The sequence below is a fragment of the Pristiophorus japonicus genome, chromosome 3 (genome assembly GCF_044704955.1).
Source record: "Pristiophorus japonicus isolate sPriJap1 chromosome 3, sPriJap1.hap1, whole genome shotgun sequence".
Lineage (NCBI taxonomy): Eukaryota > Metazoa > Chordata > Chondrichthyes > Pristiophoridae > Pristiophorus > Pristiophorus japonicus.
The window spans coordinates 313,571,901-313,594,208 of NC_091979.1; the positions used below are offsets into that span (position 1 = coordinate 313,571,901).

The 22,308-nt window shown below is 44.1% G+C and overlaps 1 protein-coding gene across 1 annotated transcript in view; it reads left to right on the plus strand.

Moving 5' to 3' along the window:
* Positions 1 to 22,308, plus strand: part of a1cf (apobec1 complementation factor) — a 69,504-nt gene that overhangs the window by 13,375 nt on the left and 33,821 nt on the right. Inside the window, exons 3-4 of the mRNA XM_070875057.1 lie at positions 15,779 to 15,913; positions 19,424 to 19,554. Of these exons, the coding sequence (XP_070731158.1) occupies positions 15,779 to 15,913; positions 19,424 to 19,554 (266 nt within the window). The remainder of the gene's footprint in view (positions 1 to 15,778; positions 15,914 to 19,423; positions 19,555 to 22,308) is intronic.

The following is a 22,308-nucleotide window of genomic DNA, read 5'->3' on the forward strand; positions in this document are numbered from 1 at the left end:
TGCTCAATTTCCAGGCAGCATCCATGATGCGCACATCCTGCGTGAGAGCACTGCATCTTACTTGTTTAACAATGAACAAGGTCTATGCTGAATGCTTGGAGACAAAGGATATGGCCTTGCCACCAGGCTGATGACCCCCCTGCGTGACACCCACACAGAGGCCGAGAGGCGAGACAACGAGAGCCACAGAGCAACTCGCAATATCGTGGAGAAAACCATTGGAATGCTGAAGCAGCGCTTCAAATGCCTGGACCACTCAGGAGGTGAGCTCCAATATCACCCTGAGCAGGTAGTTGAATTCGTGGTGGTCTGCTCCATGCTACACAACTTGGCTATCAGGAGGGGCAAGAATTGCCTGATGAGCCTGACAGTCCACCACACCAAAGAGAGGAAGAGGAGGACGAGGAGGCGGATGCTGACATCGGGCCAGACAATCAGGCTGAGGCTGAAGCCATGCCCCTGCCTCCTGTAGACCGCATGAAAGGGCCCATGGTGACATGATAGCTGCAAGAGCCTTACATCGGGAGCTCATCAATGATCGCTTTGCCTGAAAGAACGTTGGTGTTATTTCCATGGCTGACACACTGCTGGATGTGCAGGTCATACATCAATGGTGGGCATCACCTTGGTGACCATTAAAGTTTATGTTGATTGAAGTTAAGTGTGATTATACCCTTTGATGTTAAGGAATCACCAGCGTGTAATGGTACAGCTATCTGAGCCAATGTGCTGCAAGGTTTTGTTAAATAAAATATATTTGAACTGAACATTAGTCTGAAATCATCAGTATTTCTGTATAAACCAACTCTCCCTGCCTCCCCCCCCCTTTCTCCTCCCCACCTCTACCCCTTCCCCTTACTCTCCTGGCCGAGGAGGTGATTTTTTTTTGGGGGGGTGGGGGTGGCCTGATGGCCGAAGCACTGCTTGGACAGATACTGGAGAGGACGGTCCCAGGGTGGGAACGTGCTCCAAGCCAGAAGCAAGATGTTGCTGCTGGCTCTCATGTGTGGTTGGCAATGAGGGTGTAGCAGCTTGGGGTGCAGTGTGGTGATCCGGGACCACTGGGAGCCCTCTGCCACCAGTGTTCCTGGCTACCAGCTCCAGGGCCTCCTCCATCCCTTCCATGTTATATCTTGTTTGTTGGAGAAAAACTCGGTGCCAACTCTGTTCTTGGTGCTTAGTGGGCTTTTTACTACAGGTGAATCTCCCACAACAGCCAAACAAGCACACACTATCACCACACATGTTTTCTGTGCCTCTGAGCTCCCTCTCTCTCTGTCTCCTCTTCTGCGCATGTCATGGTGACCCTTGACCTCCAGAATCGCGGGAATCGAGCGTTGCCATGCTGTTGCTAAGGACGGCCACACTTTACAGCAGAAGGTCAGAAAAATTTAACGCTACCGCCCATTTGATAATCGCTCGCGGTAACGCCCATTTTCAAAAATGGAAACTAAGTATTTTGAGAATGGGTGAGAAGCCGGCGATCTGAAAACCCTTTTTTAACGTTCACGTCGAAAATAGCGCCCGCACAAAAGTGGAGGTTCTAGCCCATTATCTTACTGAGTACCACCTCCTTAGTGATTGTGATTGTGTTAAGTTCGTCCCCCCTTATAGCCCCTTGACTATCGACTGTTGGAATAGTTTTAGTGTCCTCTACCGTAAAGACTGATACAAAATATTTGTTCAGAGTTTCTGCCATTTCCATGTTCCCCATCACTAATTCCCCAGTCTCCTCCTCTAAGGTGCACACAGGATTAAAAAAAGGTGATTCACAGCGAATAGTCCAGCTTGTTTGATGCAACATATCCCCAAAAGAGAGTTTTTACCTGTGACAGGTAGTGGGGCGGTGGGGAGAAGCCATTCAGTTCAAACATGAATATCATGTGATTTTTATCTGAATATATTGTTTGATTGGCAGCTTTATTTTAGCTCGAGTGATACATATTTTAAATTTCCTTTGTCTCAGTCAAATTAAGAAAGTCTTGTCTTGTTTCAAATAAACCTCATTGGCGCTATCAGGGAAATATTAATAGGCCAGAGTGTGTCCTTGGAAGGTCAGCAATGAACCACAATGTAACATTAAGTCAGGGATCTTGAACTGGGTCCAGGTTACATTGAAGTTTAAAGAAAGAAAAGAAAGACTTGCATTTCTATCGCGCCTTTCCTGACCACCGGACATCTCAAAGCGCTTTACAGCCAATGAAGTACTTTTGGAGTGTAGTCACTGTTGTAATGTGGGAAACACGGCAGCCAATCAGTGCACAGCAAGCTCCCACAAACAGTAATGTGATAATGACCAGATAATCTGTTTTTGTAATGTTGATGAGGGATAAATATTGGCCAGGGCACCGGGGGTAACTCCCCTACTCTTCTTCGAAATATTGCCATGGGATCTTTTACATCCACCTGAGAGTGCAGATGGGGCTCTTTTAATGTCTCATCCAAAAGAGAGCACCTCCGACAGTGCAGCACTCCTTTAGTACTGCACTGGTGTGTCAGCCGAGAGTCAAGTCCTTGGAGTGGGACTTGAACCCAGAACCTTCTGACTCAGAGGCGAGTGTGCTACCCAAGAGCCAGAGCTGACACTTTGCACAATGGACAAATGTTCCATCTTCTGACAAGAGATAGTTAAGTCTGTAACGGCCATAAATCTACATCTCCATCGTGGGCCACCCCAACCTGTGTGAGAACATCTTCGCAGGTCGAGGCTATAAATAGAGCTGGAGTGGTGGGCCCTTCACCCTTCGACCTGCGAGAGAACATCTCCGCAGGTTGGGCTTCAAAAAATAGCTGGAGCATGCCACTGAAGGTTCCAGCGCGAGCTGACACAAATGTGCGACGGCTTCGTGGTGGGCGACTGGGTGATGTCATCAGGACCCAGGTCGCCGTTTGGAGCGTGGGCAGGAACATCGGCGGGGCCCTGGTACAGCAGAGGAGTGGGAAGATCGTGGCGGACTTGCGACGAGTGATCGGGGCGGAAGAACGATGAGGGATCGTGGCTGAGATTTGGTGGGCGATCGCGGCAGAGGTTCTGCGAATGTTTGGTGCAGAGGTGCGGCGGCAGATCGTGGTGGAGCTGCGGCGAGTGTTTTTGTGGCGGAAGAGCGGTGATGGATCGTGGCGGAAGAGCGGTGAGGGATCGTGGCGGAGTTCGCGGCGAATGTTTGTGGCGGAGGAGCGATGAGAAATCGTGGCGGAGGTGCGGCGAATGAGGGTACGGGGCCCAGAAGAGGCGAGGGCCCAGGGGCAGCACGGGCCCAGCCCACACTGCGATATGTGTGCGCGCACTAGGTCCATGCAGCAGAGCAGGTCTCCAGTCATCCTGGTTAACCCTTGCCACTGGATAAAGGCCGAGCTCGGTCACCACACATTAAAAAAAATCAATGGACAGGCATCTTCCACCCCCTCAATTGGAGTTCAGGACTGGAACATGGGTCCTTCATTGAAACATCTGTGAACTCATGTGGAAACAAGTCATCCTCGTTTGAGGGACCGTCTTTGATTGATTGATGGTGATTGACATGTCATTACTAGTTCTGATGAGTTCTGATGAATGGTCATCAATCTGAAACGTTAACTCTATTTCTTACTCCACAGATGCTGCCTGACCTGCTGAGTATTTTCAGCATTTTTTATTTTTAGTTCAGATTTCCAGCATCTGCAGTATTTAGCTTTTGCCATTACTATTGTTCACTTACCCATTTATCATTTAATAATGTTGGATTGTAGCTTAGGTTCTAAAGTGCTAACAATGTGTTAATTCGACCACCTCCCAAAGTAAAGGAAAATCATATGATAGCACATGATATAACCAGTGAGCTGAAATACAGCAACAAGGGTGTTGCGTTCAAAATCTGGACTTGCAGCAAATTAGCTAGATACTGGGCAGGTAAAAGCACACCCCCATTTGTGGCAAGCAAGAGCTCACTCTCAGGAGCAATCTGAGGTGTGGAACCTGAGAAACGTGTCTGGAGTATTCTATATTCTCTAAAAAGACAAAAGAAACTTAACAATTGGGCAGGAGCATCTACTCTCCCTTATCATTAAAAGCATTCCATACAAACTGCCAAGGTACTTTACAGTGCAGCATCACATACTGTAACCGATGCAAATTCACAGTGGTGTGAGACGGTCTCCTGGAGGAGAACTCACATCACTTGGCTTTATTGCTCAGTGGTGAGATCAAAAGCTGACAGCTGAGCCGTATAACCACTCTTTTGGTGTGCGTGCAGAATTGCTTCTCCTTGTTACATACAAACATAGAAGCAGATGGAGGCCATTCAGCCCCTCGAGCCTGCTCTGCCGTTCAATTCAATCATGGCTGATCTGCACTTCAATTCAATTTACCCTCCTTAGCTTCATAGTCCTTGGTACCCTTTCCCAACAAAACTCTATCAGTCTCAGCGTTAGAAGTATTTCTGGTATCTATCTCAGTATTGAAAGCTCTAAGTGTCCTGGGAGAGGAGAGTTCCTGATTTCTACTATCCTTTATGTGAAAAAGTGCTTCTTAATTTCGCTCCTGAATGGTCGAGCTGGAATTTAAAGATTATGGCCCCAAGTTTCCACATGATTTGCTCCTGATTTTTAGGAGCGACTAGTGCAGAACGGAGTATCTTAGAAATCGGAATTCTCCACATTTAGTTTTCTGCAGTTCTAGTCAGGTAGGTTTCACTTTGGAACTGAATTTTTTTTTCAAAAGGGGGCACGTCCGGCCACTGACGCCTGATTTGAAAGTTTCCACAGTGAAAACGTACTCCAAACTAACTTAGAATGGAGCAAGTGAAGATTTTTGAAAAAACCTTGAAAAAACCTTGTCTACACTTTAAAAAATCAGGCGCAGGTTACAAATTAGGTGTCGGGAACGAGGTGGGGGGGGAGGGGGGGGGGAAGGGAAGTCATTAAATTCTACAATCAATCCTTAGTTATATTTATACAAATATTATACAAATAAATCCAACCTGAATAAAAATTTATAAGCAAAGAAAAGATTAAATAAACCATGTTCCTACCTGTGTGAAAGTGCTTCAGGCAGGCCTTTCAGGCAGCGGTGTGGCGTCAGTGTCTCGACGGCAGCGGCAGGCAGCAAGCAGCCTTGGTGCTTGAGGCAGGCCTTCATTCCCTGCGAAGATGCAGCACCCGGACGGACTTGAGGCCATTCGGCCATGGGATTGCAGCGGCGTCAGTGGCTGGCCAGGAGCCGAAGAAAGAACAGCAGCAGCCTTCGAGCTGTGAGGGGGACTGACTGAGGCCATTTGGACAGGGAGAGGCAGCCACATCGACATCTTTATATTTAAATTTGCAGAATGGGTGCACCACATATTATGCAATGGTTTGCTTCCTCATGCAAGAAATTCTTTGTTCTTGGTGGAAGTTGATCCATTGCAAAGTTGAATTGGCACTTTTATTTCTCCAAACACACAGTCCTTAATTTGCAGGCACCGGTTCTGCAAGTTTAGCAGTGAAAAGCTGAACTCACTGATTTCAGCAGGTGATTTATTCAGCAGTGCTGCTAAAAGCACTCCCTCACACACAGAAATATCAAGAAAATTAAAATGCAAGCCTTTGCAGGGGTCCAAGAAACAAATCTTCACTTTTTCTGCAGCACTTTTAAAAATGACCGAGTGCCAATGTTTACTTCAGACTGCGCGTGCGCGAACGCTCCAACGCGCACACGCAGGGTTGCTGGCACCAAGAAGCCTCATTTAAATTGTACCCGCCCCCTCCTACTTACAAAATCGGCACGAGTGGTAGGCTCCGCCCCCTGTGCGCCGCGCCAAGCAGACATCGAGCTCCAAGGAGCTCGAGAATACCGCGTTTTTTTTCAAGCGCCGTTTTCGGCGCGATAAACAAGCGCCCAGCTCTGAGGGATGCCTTTTTCGCCGCGTGTGGAAACTTGGGGCCAATGTCTTTATCTGGTAGTGGTAGAGTAACTGCACCCTTAAGTACCTGTATAAATCTAATTTGTGAATTCTATTGAAAGAAGAACTGTGCTTAAAAGCGGGAAAATGTGACTCAAATAAACTATACAAAGCAGCTTTTTATTTATTACCTTTGTTTCAAAGGCCAGTTGCCTCCCTTCTTCAGTCCACTTTGCTTTATACTTCAGTGGCTAAACAGACCTACTACTAGGCCACTGTAAATGTTCCTCTGACCAGCCACGAGGAGGTTTAACTTGTACCTAACCTGGACTACCTTGTCCAATTCCAATTCTCCTTCCCCCTCTCCACCCTTAGATACCACAGCACCCACTCAGCATCGACCAGCTGAGTGCGACGTGGATTACAGACTGAGTGGATGAAATTAGATCTATTGGTCCCACTTGATGGCACTGAGCATCTGTGCTTCAACGTTCAGCACCACTATCCGACATTAACAATGTAGCATTTTAAAATGGAGCTAATTTTTCTTAAGAGGGAGGCAAATTTCCCCTTCAAAAATTCCAAGCAGAAATTCAACAATTTAGAAACATAGAAGCATAGAAAATAGGTGCAGGAGTAGGCCATTCGTCCCTTCGAGCCTGCACCACCATTCAATAAGGTCATGGCTGATCCTTCACCTCAGTACTCCTTTCCTGCTTTCTCTCCATACCCCTTTATCTCTTTAGCCATAAGGGCCACATCTAACTCCTTCTTGAATATATCCAACAAACTGGCATCGACAACTCTCTGCGGTAGAGAATTCCACAGGTTCGCAACTCTCTGAGTGAAGAAGTTTCTCCTCATCTCGGTCCTAAATGGCTTACCCCTTATCCTTAGACTGTGACCCCTGGTTCTGGACTACAATAAAACGATTAAAGATTTGGAACAAAGTAGGAGATTGTTCTTAATTCAGTCATTTAGATCAACACCTCTTTCTGATGCAATAGTCTTCTTTGCCTACAATAATTTTTACACTGTGCACATGAACTAGACCAGGTTTTATGCACAATGATTGAATATTCTAGCGTAATTTAAACATTTCTCAGTTAATGTTCACTTACATTAGCAAATTACAGCAAATTAATGCTGTTTTTGTAGGTGGCTTTTCTTAAAAAATATTTTCTTTACTGAAAAGCAAGGCAATAGGTCATTTTGTTTGTTACCACAAGTGTGATTATGCACTAGTTTTCCAATAAGATCTTCAGTAAGAATCTCAGCAGCAATGTTTACGCACTGTTTATGAATTATGAACACAGATTTTAATGAATGCAATAAATGTCCCATAAAATTTGTTGTTCAATAGATAAGACTTAATTTAAAAAAACGTCACGCACACACATTACATGTAATTTTACATTGAAGTAGCATTGGCTCAACAATACATCTTTCGCAGGGTGCTGGTCCAGTTTAAGAGGTAGATGTTTTGAGCCCTCGCCAGACTCAGAAAATCACAGACACACTGTCCATGATTTTCTGTCCACTGATCAGAATGGACACCGTGACTTTCTGATATGTGCCCGCAGCAGGCTCGATCCCTCACCAGAAGCGAAGTCTCCAAAAATCCACTGCATGGTGTAAATCTGGAGTCCGCTGGGAGTGGTCTCACATCACTTTAGTTTGAAGAGTGCAGTGTGAAATTAATCAAATATAGTATAGAAACATAGAAATTTACAGCGCAGAAGGAGGCCATTTCGGCCCATCATGTCCGTGCCGGCCAACAAAGAGCCACACAGCCCTCGGTCAGCAGCCCTGAAGGTTACATATAAACCTATGAACAATGAACAATGGCAGAAAGATAAAGAGCACCCAGCCCAACCAGTCAGCCCCACACAACTGTGACACCCCTGACACTGAAGATTCTTCATGAGGCTGTAGGTCGGTGCCCCGCAGACTTTGAAGAGGACCGCTCTCCTTTTTGCAGCACTTCCTTCTCCGTCCAGCTCGTTGGCTACAAAGTACTGGTCTAGCCGTTCGACATAGGCTTCCCAGTCCTCACCCTCCGAGAACTTCTCCAGGATGCCCACAGTTTGCTGCATCTTTGCGTTGGATTCGTATTCTCGTCGCCAGTTATTGTGTTCCTAACACAGATGAGACTGCACACAGGGAGGTTAAAGTAACAGTGACCTTAGTCTTTAATAAGACACTCCAGAATGAGGAACAGGCCTTAGGGGCCGGCTTATAGACAGTGCTCCCAAGGGATGCTGGGATCCCTTGGGACTTCAGGGGATGAGCTCCCTGGTGGCGGAACATGGGAGTGCATGCTTTTTCAGATACACAACTGTTACGGCACTTTTTAAATGTGGTGAAGATTTCTGCATCCACTACCCTTCCAGACAGTGAGTTCCAGACCCCTCTCTGTGTGAAGAAGCCCTCCCCTCAAATCCCCTCTGAACCTTCCACCAATTACCTTAAAACTATGCCCCCTCATAATAGACACCTCCACCAATGGAAATAGGTCATTGCTATCCACTATATCCAGACCCCTCAAAATGTTGTACACCTCAATGAAGCCTCCTCTCAACCTCCTTTGTTCCAAGGAAAACAAACCCAGCCTATCCAATCTGTCCTCACAACTAAGATTCTCCATTCCAGGCAGCATCCTAGTAAATCTCCTCTGCACCCTCTCTAGTGCAATCACATCCTTCCTATAATACAGCGACTAGAACTGCACGCAGTATTCCAGCTGTGACCTACCCAAAGTATTATAAAATTTAAGCATAAGCTCCTGCTCTTACATTCTATGCCTCGGCCAATAAAGGCAAGCATTCCGTATGCCTTCTTAACCACCTTAGTCACCTGGCCTGTTACTTTCAGGGATCTGTGGACAAGCACTCCAAGGCCCCTTTGTTCATCTACACTATTAAGTGACCTATCGTTTAATGTGTATATCCTTTATTAGCCTTCCCCAAGTGCATCACCTCACACTTCTCCTAATTAAATTCCATTTGCCATTGCTCTGCCTACCTGACCAGTAAATTGATATCCTCCTGCAGCCCATGACTTTCCTCTTCATTATCAACTACACAGCCAATTTTAGTATCATCTGCAAACTTCTTAATCATACTCTCGAAATTCAAATGTAAATCATTGATATATACCACAAAAAGCAAGGGGCCCAGTACTGAGCCCTGCGGAACCCCACTGGAAACATCCTTCCAGTCACAAAAACACCCATCAATCATTACCCTTTGTTTCCTACCTCCAAGCCAATTTTGGATCCAACTTGCCACTTTAGAAACATAGAAACATAGAAAATAGGTGCAGGAGTAGGCCATTCGGCCCTTCTAGCCTGCACCACCATTCAATTAGTTCATGGCTGAACATGCAACTTCAGTACCACATTCCTGCTTTCTCGTCATACCCCTTGATCCCCCTAGTCGTAAGGACTTCATCTAACTCCTTTTTGAATATATTTAGTGAATTGGCCTCAACAACTTTCTGTGGTAGAGAATTCCACAGGTTCACCACTCTCTGGGTGAAGAAGTTCCTCCTCATCTCGGTCCTAAATGGCTTACCCCTTATCCTTAGGCTGTGTCCCCTGGTTCTGGACTTCTCCAACATTGGGAACATTCTTCCTGCATCTAACCTGTCTAACCCCGTCAGAATTTTAAACATTTCTATGAGGTCCCCTCTCATTCTTCTGAACTCCAGTGAACACAAGCCCAGTTGATCCAGTCTTTCTTGATAGGTCAGTCCCGCCATCCCGGGAATCAGTCTGGTGAACCTTCGCTGCACTCCCTTAATAGCAAGAATGTCCTTCCTCAGGTTAGGAGACCAAAACTGTACACAATACTCCAGGTGTGGCCTCACCAAGGCCCTGTACAACTGTAGCAACACCTCCCTGCCCCTGTACTCAAAACCCCTCGCTATGAAGGCCAACATGCCATTTGCTTTCTTAACTGCCTGCTGCACCTGCATGCCAACCTTCAATGACTGATGTACCATGACACCCAGGTCTCTTTGCACCTCCCCTTTTCCTAATCTGTCACCATTCAGATAATAGTCTGTCTCTCTGTTTTTACCACCAAAGTGGATAACCTCACATTTATCCACATTATACTTCATCTGCCATGCATTTGCCCACTCACCTAACCTATCCAAGTCGCTCTGCAGCCTCATATCATCCTCCTCGCAGCTCACACTGCCACTCAACTTAGTTTCATCTGCAAATTTGGAGATACTACATTTAATCCCCTTGTCTAAATCATTAATGTACAGTGTAAACAGCTGGGGCCCCAGCACAGAACCTTGCGGTACCCCACTAGTCACTGCCTGCCATTCTGAAAAGTCCCCATTTACTCCTACTCTTTGCTTCCTGTCTGACAACCAGTTCTCAATCCACGTCAGCACACTACCCCCAATCCCATGTGCTTTAACTTTGCACATTAACTTTGCCCTGGGTCCCATGGGCTTCAACCTTCATGACCAGTCTACCATGTGGGACCTTATCAAAAACTTTGCTAAAGTCCATATACACTCCATCGTACGCACTTCCCTCATCGACCCTCTTGGTTACTTCCTCAAAAAATTAAATCAGGTTAGTCAAACACGATCTTCCCTTAACAAATCCTAACAAGTATCTAACATTTTATTTTAGAATTAAGTACTACTAAAATGTTCCTTGTTGGTAATAATGCACTTGAAAATTGGAAATGGTCCAATCCTGACACTATAATCAGCATTGTCTAAATATTTAAACTCTAACTGCAGGGGGACAAGCCTTGTATGTGTGTGTAAGCACTTAATGTCATGTATAAGATGGTCTCCAGTCACCACAGCTTGCCAGAGAAGTGGAAATTTGATGTTAATATGCACTGACTGTTCCACATATTACCACTGCTCCCACACAAACAGTGAGCAAGAGATCTGGAACTTCAGAGAAAGGAACAAGAGGCTGGGAGACCAAGATCGAGCGAGAGGCATGTGGTGCTGGTGGGCCCAGAAAAGAAAGGATAATAGGACTAGGCCAGAGACAGGTGCACTTCCCAGTGTAGTCTATGGTTCTGACCATCAGAATGAGTCACATATGAAGCAATGTTTCTAATCTTACATACAAGTGTAAACACTTTTCAGTGCCAACAGAAACAGTGCATTTGATTTGCACAAGATTTAACCACTAACAGTCTTTTTCAAAATAATCCACTTACAATCGGTATCCATCTTTTTATTTAGCAGCACGCCCTGCTAATTATTTAAATGGAGAGAGATTACAAAATGCTGTGGTACAGAAGGATCTGGGGATCCTTGTACATGAAACACAAAAAATTAGCATGCAGGTACAGCAAGTAATTAGGAAGGCAAATGGAATGTTGGCCTTTATTGCAAGTGGGATGGAATATAAAAGCAGTGAAGTCCTGCTCCAACTGTACAGGGTGTTATTGAGACCACACCTAGAGTACTGCGTGCAGTTTTTGTCTCCTTATTTAAGGAAGGATATATTTGCATTGGAGGCAATTCAGAGAAGGTTCACTTGGTTGATTACTGAGATGAAGGGGTTGTCTTATGAAGAATGATTGAGCAGGTTGGGCCTATAGTCATTGGAGTTTAGTAGAATGAGAGGTGATATTATTGAAACGTATAAGATTATGAGCGGGCTTGACAGGGTAGATACAGAGAGGATGTTTCCCCTCATGGGGGAATCTAGAACTAGGGGGCATAGTTTCAGAATAAGGGGTCACCCATTTAAAACGGAAATGAAGAGGAATTTCTTCTCTCAGAGGGTCGTGAATCTGTGGAATTATCTACCCAAGAGAGCTGTGGAGGCTGGGTCATTGAATATATTTAAGGTGGAGATAGACAGATTTTTGAACGATAAGGGAGTCAAGTGTTATGGGGAGCAGGCAGGGAAGTGGAGTTGAGGCCCAGATCAGATCAGCCATGTTCTTATTGAATGGCGGAGCAGGCTCGAGGGGCCAAATGGCCGACTCCTGCTCCTATTTGTTATGTTATGTTCTTAAATGAATCCACATCATTAATAATACACTTGTAAAGTGAAAGTAATGCATTCCCAGAAAACATTCCTTTCTTCAGATTCCATGTGTCACATATAATTTCTTGTACAAAAGAGCAGGTAGACAATCTGCTGCCAACTATTTTCAGATGGCTACCAGGAACTGCATGAACCTGATTTTCTTTGTGGGGAGCATCTGACCTCTACTAAATGCCTCTTCTTGAGGCATGGGGAATTACTCGTCAAGACTGGGAAATTGCCAGAGGAAACATTTTGGGTGCCATTTGACCCACCTTGTCTGTTTTGGCTTTTTGCTAGCGTAATCCAAGCCCGGCCTCTTTGACCCAGCTTTTAGTCACCTGTCCCAATATCGCCTTATGTGGCTCGGTGTCAAATTTTGTTTGTTAACATTCCTGTGAAGCGTCTTGGGACATTTTACTACGTTAAAGGTGCTATATGAATATAAGTTGTTCTTGTTGCTGTTTCGATAAAATATGCAGTGGTCTTTGCCTCAGCTATTACTTACGTCAAAGCACCTCATAATCTTAACAACTTTCTGTGCAAGAAAGTTCTCCTAACCTCTATCCTGACTCTCTCAGGGGCAGTGAAAATCTTGAACAGATGACCCCCCACTTCACTGATTCCTCAACCAGAGAAAATAATCTTTCTCTATTTCTTATGTTCTTATGTTCTTAGCGTCCTATCTAAAGCAATTATAATTTTTTTTTAAACTTCTATGAAATCTCCTTTTAATCTAAATCACTGCTGCACAATAACTTATTTTTCTAAACTATGGAGGTCGTCGTGATAACTTAATGTGACAACAGATCTGTGACTATCTAACTCATGGCTTGGATATACAGGTACAACATCCCGAATCCGGCAACCTCGGGGCGGAGGCCATGCCGGTTTTCATATTTTTCCGGATTTTGAGTTGGACATTAAAATGGCTTAGCACAACCCAAGCTTAAGTATAAAATATTAAAAGGAATGTACTCATAAAGCATGAAATAGAATAAATAACACAAATTCACAATACCTGTAAATCTCAATAAATACCAGAATGCGTGGGTTGGGTCGGGTCGGGCCGAGGGGAGCACATGGGCCGGGTCGGGCCGGGTTGGGTCGAGGGTCATTCGGCAAGGCTCGAACCGATCGCATGCCGGAATACTCAATCTGAAATGCGCTTTTGTCAACAATGTCTAGTTTCCGGACAATGATTCCAGATTCCGGACTGCTCAATCTGTTTTGATTTACCCTGATTTTTTTTTCATTATTGTTTTATTATTCAATCTGTCAAATCAAAACAAGTTGTTTATGAGGAGTTGCTGTTGCAAACAATGAGAAAGGATGGAACCTAAAGGAGGAACATAAGAACTTAAGAAATAGGAGCAGGTCATACGGCCCCTCGAGCCTGCTCCTCCATTTAATACTATCATGGCTGATCTGATCATGGACTCAGCTCAACTTCCCCGCCCACTCCCCATAACCCTTTATACCCTTATCGTTTAAGAAACTGTCTATTTCTGTCTTAAATTTATTCAATATCCGAGCTTTCACAGCGCTCTGAGGCAGCGAATTCCACAGATTTATAACTCTCAGCGAAGAAATTTCTCCTCATCTCAGTTTTAAATGGGCGGCCCCTTATTCTAAGATTATGCCGCTAGTTCTAGTCTCCCCCATCAGTGGAAACATCCTCTCTGCATCCACCTTGTCAAGTCCCCTCATAATCTTATACATTTCGATAAGATCACCTCTCATTCTTCTGAATTCCAATGAGTAGAGGCCCAACCTACTCAACCATTCCTCATAAGTCAACCCCCTCATCTCCGAAATCAACCTTGTGAACCTTCTCTGAACTGCCTCCAAAGCAAGTATATCCTTTCTTAAATATGGAAACCAAAACTGCACACAGTATTCCAGGTGTGGCCTCACCAATACCATGTACAACTGTAGCAAGACTTCCCTGCTTTTATACTCCATCCCCTTTGCAATAAAGGCCAAGAATCCATTGGCCTTCCTGATCACTTGCTGTACCTGCATACTAACCTTTTGTGTTTCATGCACAACTACCCCAGGTCCTGCTGTACTGCAGCACTTTGCAATCTTTCTCCATTTAAATAATAACTTGCTCTTTGATTTTTTTTCTGCCAAAGTGCATGACCTCACATTTTCCAACATTATACTCCATCTGCCACGTTTGCCCACTCACTTAGCCTGTCTATGTCCTTTGCAGATTTTTTGTGTCCTCCTCGCACATTGCTTTTCTTCCCATCTTTGTATCATCAGCAAACTTGGCTACGTTATACTCAGTCCCTTCTTCCAAGTCGTTAATATAGATTGTAAATAGTTGGGGTCCCAGCACTGATCCCTGCGGCACCCCACTGGTTACTGATTGCCAACCCGAGAATGAAGCATTTATCCCGATTCTCTGTTTTCTGTTAGTTAGCGAATCCTCTATCTATGCGAATATATTACCCCCAACCCCATGAACTTTTATTTTGTGCAGTAACCTTTTATGTGGCACCTTGTCAAATGCCTTCTGGAAGTGCAAATACACCACATCCACTGGTTCCCCTTTATCCACCCTGTCTCTTACATCCTCAAAGAATTCTAGAAAATTTGTCAAACATGGCTTCCCCTTCATAAATCCATGCCGACTCTGCCTGACCGAATTTTGCTTTTCCAAATGTCCTGCTACTGCTTCCTTAATAATGGATTGCAACATCTTCCCAACCACAGGTGTTAGGTTAACTGGTCTATAGTTTCCTGCTTTTTGTCTGCCTCCTTTTTTAAATAGGGGGGTTAGAGTACAAATTTCATTCTTGTTTTCAATTCCTGATTGCTAGAATCTCCAAATCTACAAGCATTTCATGAGCATCGTTAATTGGGTTTCATTGCTGATTTAAAATCTCAGGGTTTTACTTTGTGTTTTAGGTTTCAATTTATAACATGAAAAAGCAGGAGAAAACCTGAGGGGAAAAATGTAACCCAAAATCATATATTCTTTACTCAATAATAGATCAAGTCAGAATGGGAAGCAGATTTAGTTTTATTGGAACAATTATAATCAGCCACATTAAGTATGCTTTATGTGCCAACACTGAGATTTAAAAAAATGGTTGATATTAAAAAAAAGAAAGACTTGCATTCATATAGCGCCTTTCACAATATCAGGATGTCCCAAAGTGCTTTCTAGACAATGAAATACTTTTGAAGTGTAGTTATTGTTGTAATGTAAGAATCACGGCAGCAAAATTTGTGCACAGCAAGCTCCCACAAACAACAATGTGATAATGACCGTATAATCTATTTTTAGTGCTGTTGATTGAAGGATAAATATTGGCCACGACACTGGGGATAACTCCCCTGTTCTTCTTCCAAATAGTGCCATGGGATTTTTTATATCCACCCGAGCAAGCATACGGGACCTCAGTTTAACGTCTCATCCAAAAATCGGCACCTCTAACAGTGCATCACTCCTTCAGTACTGCGCTGGAGTGTCAGCCGAGAATTTTGTGCTCAAAGTTTCTGGAGTGGGACTTGAACCCACGACCTTCTGACTCAGAGGCACTGAGCCACAGCTGTATTCTGAAATTATGACAGAACTCTAAATTATGACAGAACTCAATAGAGATCAGACTGAGGCTTCACATTGAAGGACAGAAATTACTCTTGAAATTAAGAAAAAAATTCTGCTATTATCAAATGGGATTTCTTTTCACCCTATTATTTTATTTCTACCTGTGGCTTCATTGCATGTTACAGCATAATCTGCTGTATTTGTTCTTCTGGCTGTAAATATCCATCAGTTCACCTCATTAAAGTCATATTCACCTGAACATTTATAGAAAGCTTTTTGTACTAAAAACATATGAACATTGACTATCCTATCTCTCTTTCGTTTCAGGAAAATGGGCAAAGAAAATACGGGGGTCCCCCTCCAGGCTGGGAAGGCCCAGTTCCTGAGAGGGGCTGCGAGATTTTTATTGGCAAATTACCACGGGATCTTTATGAAGATGAACTTGTACCAGTTTTGGAAAAAGTAATGCTTTATATCTGCTTTTTAACATACTCTTTGTATATGTCATTTGTAACAAAAGGATTTGCATAACAAATAAGCAAACAAGGCTTGAAAAAGTCAGACAACTAGTATGTGAACATCTGGACTTTAAATATTTTTCATCAATGTGTAGGTTTTTCAAGATTGAATTAAAAAAAATTAGGACAGGCATTATTTTCTTTTCCATTATAGTTTTATTGTAATAGATAATAGTTTTTTCCTTTTACTATTGTCCCCTGCTTTCTGTGTCTCAGGCTACTACCAAGTGTCACTGAAATAGTCATTATTAGCCATTAGGAGGTGGATTTCTCTTGTAATTTTCCCTTTCTGTAAAAGTCCAGGTAAAATCACAAACTCATAATATGGGGCAATTTGTTTGTGAACCAAGCAACTGCATCACTGGAACTATCAGAAACCTGCCTTTGGGAGCACAATGAGGATCAGAACCTCTGGACCTCCAACTTTCTGGCCCACAATTTCAACTTGTGCTCTGGTGATTTGAACTCAATTGATTTAGCAATAAAACCCTTTGTTCGACTAGCCAAATAAACAATCATGTACATTCCTCCGATTTACACATCTAATATGCAGTATCATGCATTTCTCCGAACTTTGCTTGCCACTGATGAGTCCAGTCAAAATCCCTGTTGAGTTGTCTCTTTCCAAAATATTGGTTGCCTCATCTGAGTCAACAGTGTGACTGCAACTTCAGGTTTTTGATGTAGATAAGGAACAGAAAGGTCGTAAGACAGGCTCGTGGGAAACCCCATTCAGTACCTCGCCCCGTTAACACAGCTCCCCTTCAACTGGCCTTTGTTTCCTTCAGCCAACAACTAATCGATGTCCAGGTCTTAACTTGATACCCTGGGACCTTGAATAAAAACAGAAAATGCTGGAAATACTCAGTAGATCAGGCAGCATCTTTGGAGAGATACTGACAAAACGTCATCGACCTGAAACTTTAACTCTGTCTCTCTGCAGATGCTGCCTGACCTGCTGAGTATTTCCAGCATTTTCTGTTTTTATTTTCGATTTCTAGCATCCACAGCATTTTGCTTTTATGCCCTATGACCTTAGTTCACAACAAAGTCTATCATGCAAAGACTTTATCAAAAGCCTTTTGGAAAGTCAAGATACACTACGCCATATAGCCGCCCCTTCTCATAAAGTCTATGAGGTTGGTTGGAAAAGATCCACCCTTCTAAAGCCAAATGGGTGACTTTGATTGGGTTATTTTCACACGGATATTCTTCCTTTTTGTTTATGGTTATTGACTCCATTAGTTTTCTGATTATTGAGGTTAGGTTAATGGGTCTCAAGCTGCCATGTGTTGCTCTGTTACCTGTTTTAAATATGGGAACCAAATTTGTCTGTTTCGAGTCTGTTGAAACTCCCTAGTGTTCATTGACTCGCTCAAAATGATAGTCACAAATGTCCTTCCTTGACTCTCTGAACCCTGGGCTGTAAGCTTATCCACCCCAGTTGATTAATTGACTTTCAGCCTCTTAATTCTATCTAAAAACTATAATGTTAGTGAAGTAGAGATTCAAGCGTACACATGACAAGAATGCTGTGGTCATACAGGAATCAAGGGGTGGGAGTGATTATCTAAAATAAACACAAATCACAAAACTACAAATGCTGGGAAACAATAACAGGAAATATTGGAAACACACCCGATCAGTCAGTATCAATGAAGAAATTGGACAGCTCACCATTTTGGACTGAGTCATTCTTTAGACCTGCTGAATTTTATCTGAAATAATATTATGTCTAACGTTATACATTAGAAAGATATATTAACAGTTTCTATTTGACTTATGGTAAGGCAGTTTGTCAGGAGTAAATACTAACAACTTAGCTATGAGCTAAACTGAAGGAACATGTCCATTCCTTCAACGTGGTTGTGAAACTATTAAAGTACTATAATGCAATATTTTCAAGTATTCATTATTTTGCATAAAAATCAATCTAATTCCCCCTTTTAAGGTGGTTCAGCTCTGCCACAACTGGCTATGGGCATTGGTATTAGTAGGGGTGATCACAGTTCCAATGAATATAACATTATTCCCAATTTTCTGCCCTGTGAAACCAGAATGCCCTGTGAAAACAACCAAATACTGTAATGTTTTTCCATTAATTGAGCACCCACGGTCACCAATGCAAACCAAAACCTCGATAGGTTGTACTAATGGTGACTGATGGATTTGCTGCCGGGTGTGTTATTCCTACCCATAGAAACATAGAAAATAGATGCAGGAGTCGGCCATTCGGCCCTTCGAGCCTGCACCACCATTCAATATGATCATGGCTGATTATGCACTTCGGTACCGCATTCCTGCTTTCTCTCCATACCCCTTGATCCCTTTAGCCGTAAGGGCCACATCTAACTCCCTCTTGAATATATCTAACGAACTGGCCTCAACAACTTTCTGTGGTAGAGAATTCCACAGGTTCACAATTCTCTGAGTGAAGAAGTTTCTCCTCATCTCGGTCCTAAATGGCTTACCCCTTATCCTTAGACGGTGACCCCTAGTTCTGGACTTCCCCAACATCGGGAACATTCTTTCTGCATCTAACCTGTCCAGTCCCATCAGAATTTTATATGTTTCTATGAGATCCCCTCTCATTCTTCTAAATTCCAGTGAATATAATTCCATTAAATTCCATAATGCCTATTACTGATGTTATGTTCTCTTCTACAAAGGCAAACTGCTATTTTCTGTGGTATTTTATCCTCCTGGCAGATTGACTGAAGACAGCATGGGCCGCTCGTAGCCACCTGCATTAATTGCCCGTGGAATCTATAAGCTGAGATCTCTAACCTGTCACAAGGGAGTATCTTTTCACCACACTAACTGTAGGCAGAGAACTGAGTGAAAGCAAGTTCAGGAGGGCTGACGCTGCACTCATTACTTGCTGACTGTGATGCTCCAACCGGCCTGATACCCACATGTGAAGAACCTCTCTTGTCGTGTATTAGTAATGGACACCAGAGCTATATTGACATCACCAAGATAGATTATCTGGTCATTTATTTCATTACTGTTTGTTTCAGATCTTGCTGTGTGCAAGTTGGCTCCTGCAGTTGCCTACAAAACAATAATGACACCACTTCCAAAATATCAGTCAGCTCATGATAGTGACTCGAATCAAGAAAGAAAGGGCTTGCATTTATATAGCGCCTTTCACGATGTCAGGACGCCCCAAAGCACTTTACAGCCAATTAAGCACTTTTTGAGGTGCAGTCATGGTTGCAATGTAGGAAATGCGGCAGCCAATTTGTGCTTAGCAAGTTCAAACAGCAAGAAATACATGACCAGATAAACTGTTTTCGTGATATTAGTTAAGGAATAAATATTGGCCAGGGCACAAGTACAAGAAGTTGAAATTTCTAATTTATTTTGCCTAATTTGCTTACCCTGTCTGTTAGGAATGGCTAGCATGAATACAAATACAGTTCTCTCATCATTTTCTTGCTTCTTCCCTCAGATCGGAAAAATATACGAATTACGGATGATGATGGATTTTAATGGCAATAATAGAGGATATGCCTTTGTACTGTTTACCAGTAGACAAGAAGCCAAGAATGCAATTAAACAGCTTAATAATTATGAAATAAGGTTAGTTAATGACACAGCCAAGATGTACAAGTGTGGTTTTGAGCAGTGCCTTAGAAACATAGAAATTTACAGCGCAGAAGGAGGCCATTTCGGCCCATCGTCTCCACACCGGCCGACAAAGAGCCACACGGCCCTCGGTCAGTAGCCCTGCAGGTTACATATAAACCTATGAACGAACAATGGCGGACAGGTAAAGAGTATCCAGCCCAACCAGTCCGCCCCACACAACTGCGATACCCCATGTATCACAACATTTTACACTCCACCCCACCCAGAGCCATGCGATCTCCTAGGAGAGGCAAAAAAAGAGATAAAAATCCAGGCAAATTGGGGAAAAAAACTCTGGGAAAATTCCTCTCCGACCCATCCAGGCGATTGAAACTAGTCCAGATCACTCTGGCCGTATTAGATTCCATGATGTACTTGCCATCGTGTCTGCGCCAGCCAACAAGAGATTATTCAGTCTAATCCTACTTACCAGCTCTAGGTCCATAACCCTGCAGGTTAGGGCACTTCAAGTGCATATCCAAGCACCTTTTAAATGTGAAGGTTTCTGCCTCCACCACCCTTCCAGGCAGTGAGTTCCAGACCCCCACAACTCTCTGTGTGAAGAAGATAAAGTGCAACATCACCACTGACACCTTGGGAGTCCCTGGCCGAAGACCTCCCTAGGTGCAGAAAGTGCATCCAGGAGGGTGTTGAGCTCTTCGAATCTCACCGCCGAGAGCGTGAAGAGGTCAAGCGCAGGCAGCGGAAGGAGCGTGCGGCAAACCGGTCCCACCCACCCCTTCCCTCGACGACTATCTGTCCCGCCTGTGACAGGGTCTGTGGCACTTGTATTGGACTGTTCAGCCACCAAAGAACTCAGTTCAGAAGTGGAAGCAAGTCTTCCTCGATTCCAAGGGGCTGCCTATGATGATAATCCGGCTACCTGAACTGCACGCAGTATTCCAGCTGTGGCCTAACAAGTGTATTATATAATTTAAGCATAACCTCCCTGCTCTTGTATTCTATGCCTCGGCCAATAAAGGCAAGCATTCCGTATGCCTTCTTAACCACTTTATCCACCTGGCCTGCTACTTTCAGGGATCTGTGGACAAGCACTCCAAGGTCCATTTGTTCATCTACACTTCTAAGTGGCCTACCGCTAAATGTGCATCATCATCATCATCATAGGTGGTCCCTCGAACGAGGAAGATTTGCTTCCACGAGTTCACAGATGTTGCAATGAAGGACCCGATGTTCCAGTCCTGAACTCCAATTGAAGGGTGGAAGATGCCTGTGCGTGGATTTTTTTAACGTGTGGTGACCGTTGCACATTTGCCACCATATGGGCTTGACAGAGCTAGGCCTTTATCCAGTGGCAAAAGTTAACCAGGATGACTGGAGACCTGCTCTGCTGCACAGACCTAGTGCACACATATCGCAGTGTGGGCTGGCCCGTGCTGCCCCTGGGCCCTCGGCTCTTCTGGGCCCCACACCCTTATTCGCCGCACCTCCGCCACAAACTCTCGCCGCTCCTCCGCCACAAACATTCGCCGCACCTCCGCCACGAACTCTCGCAGCATCTCCACCACGAACTCTTGCTGCTCCTCCGCCACGAAAATTTGCCGCACCTCTGTCACATTTACTCACCAAATCTCAGCCACGATCCCTCATCACTCCTCCGCCCCGATCACTCGTTGCAATTCCACCACGACCTTCCCGCTCCTCCGCTGTACCAGAGTCCCGCTGATGCTTCTGCCCATGCTCCAAACGGCGACCTGGGTCCTGATGATGTCACCCAGTCACTCACCTCAAAGCCGTTACACATTTGTGTCGGCTCACGCTGGAAGCTGCAGTGGTATGCTCCAGCTCTTATACTCCCGACCTGAGGTGGTGTCCTCTCGCAGGTCAGGTTGGCCCATGATGTGCATACCCTTTCCTTATTAGCCCTCCCCAAGATTAATATCCTCCTGTAGTCCATGACTTTCCTTTTCATTATTAACCACACAGCCAATTTTAGTATCATCTGCAACTTTTTAATCATACTCCCAATATTCAAATCTAGATCATTGATGTATACCACAAAAAGGAAGGGACCCAGTACGGTGTCCTGCGGAACCCCACTGGAAGCATCCTTCCAGTAACAAAAACATCCATTAACCATTACCCTTTGCTTCCTACCTCTAAGCCAATTTTGGATCCAACTTGCCACTTTTAGCTTTGTGACCAGTCTGCCATGTGGGACCTCCTCAAAAGCTTTGCGAAAGTTCATACACACTACATAGTAGGCACTACCCTCATCGACCCTCCTGGTTACCTCCTCAAAAAATTAAATCAGGTTAGTCAAACACGATCTTCCTTTAACAAATCTGTGCTGACTGTCCCTGATTAATCCTTGCCTTTCTAAATTAATCCTGTCCTTCAGGAACTTTTCCAATAATTTTCCTACCACTGAGGTTAGGCTGATAGGCCTGTAATTACTCAGCCTATTCCTTTCTCCTTTCTTAAACAATGGTACCACATTAGCAGTCCTCCAGTCCTCCGGCACCATGCCTGAATCCAAAGAGGACTGGAAAATGATGGTCAAAGCCTCTGCTATTTCCTCTCTTGCTTCGCTCAACAGCCTGCGATGCATTTCATCCGGGCCTGTGGACTTATCCACTTTCAAAGCTGCCAAACCTACCAATACCTCCTCTCTCACTATGTCTATTTCGTCCAGAATTTCACACACCGACTCGATAGCAGTATCTACATAGCCCCTTTCCTTTG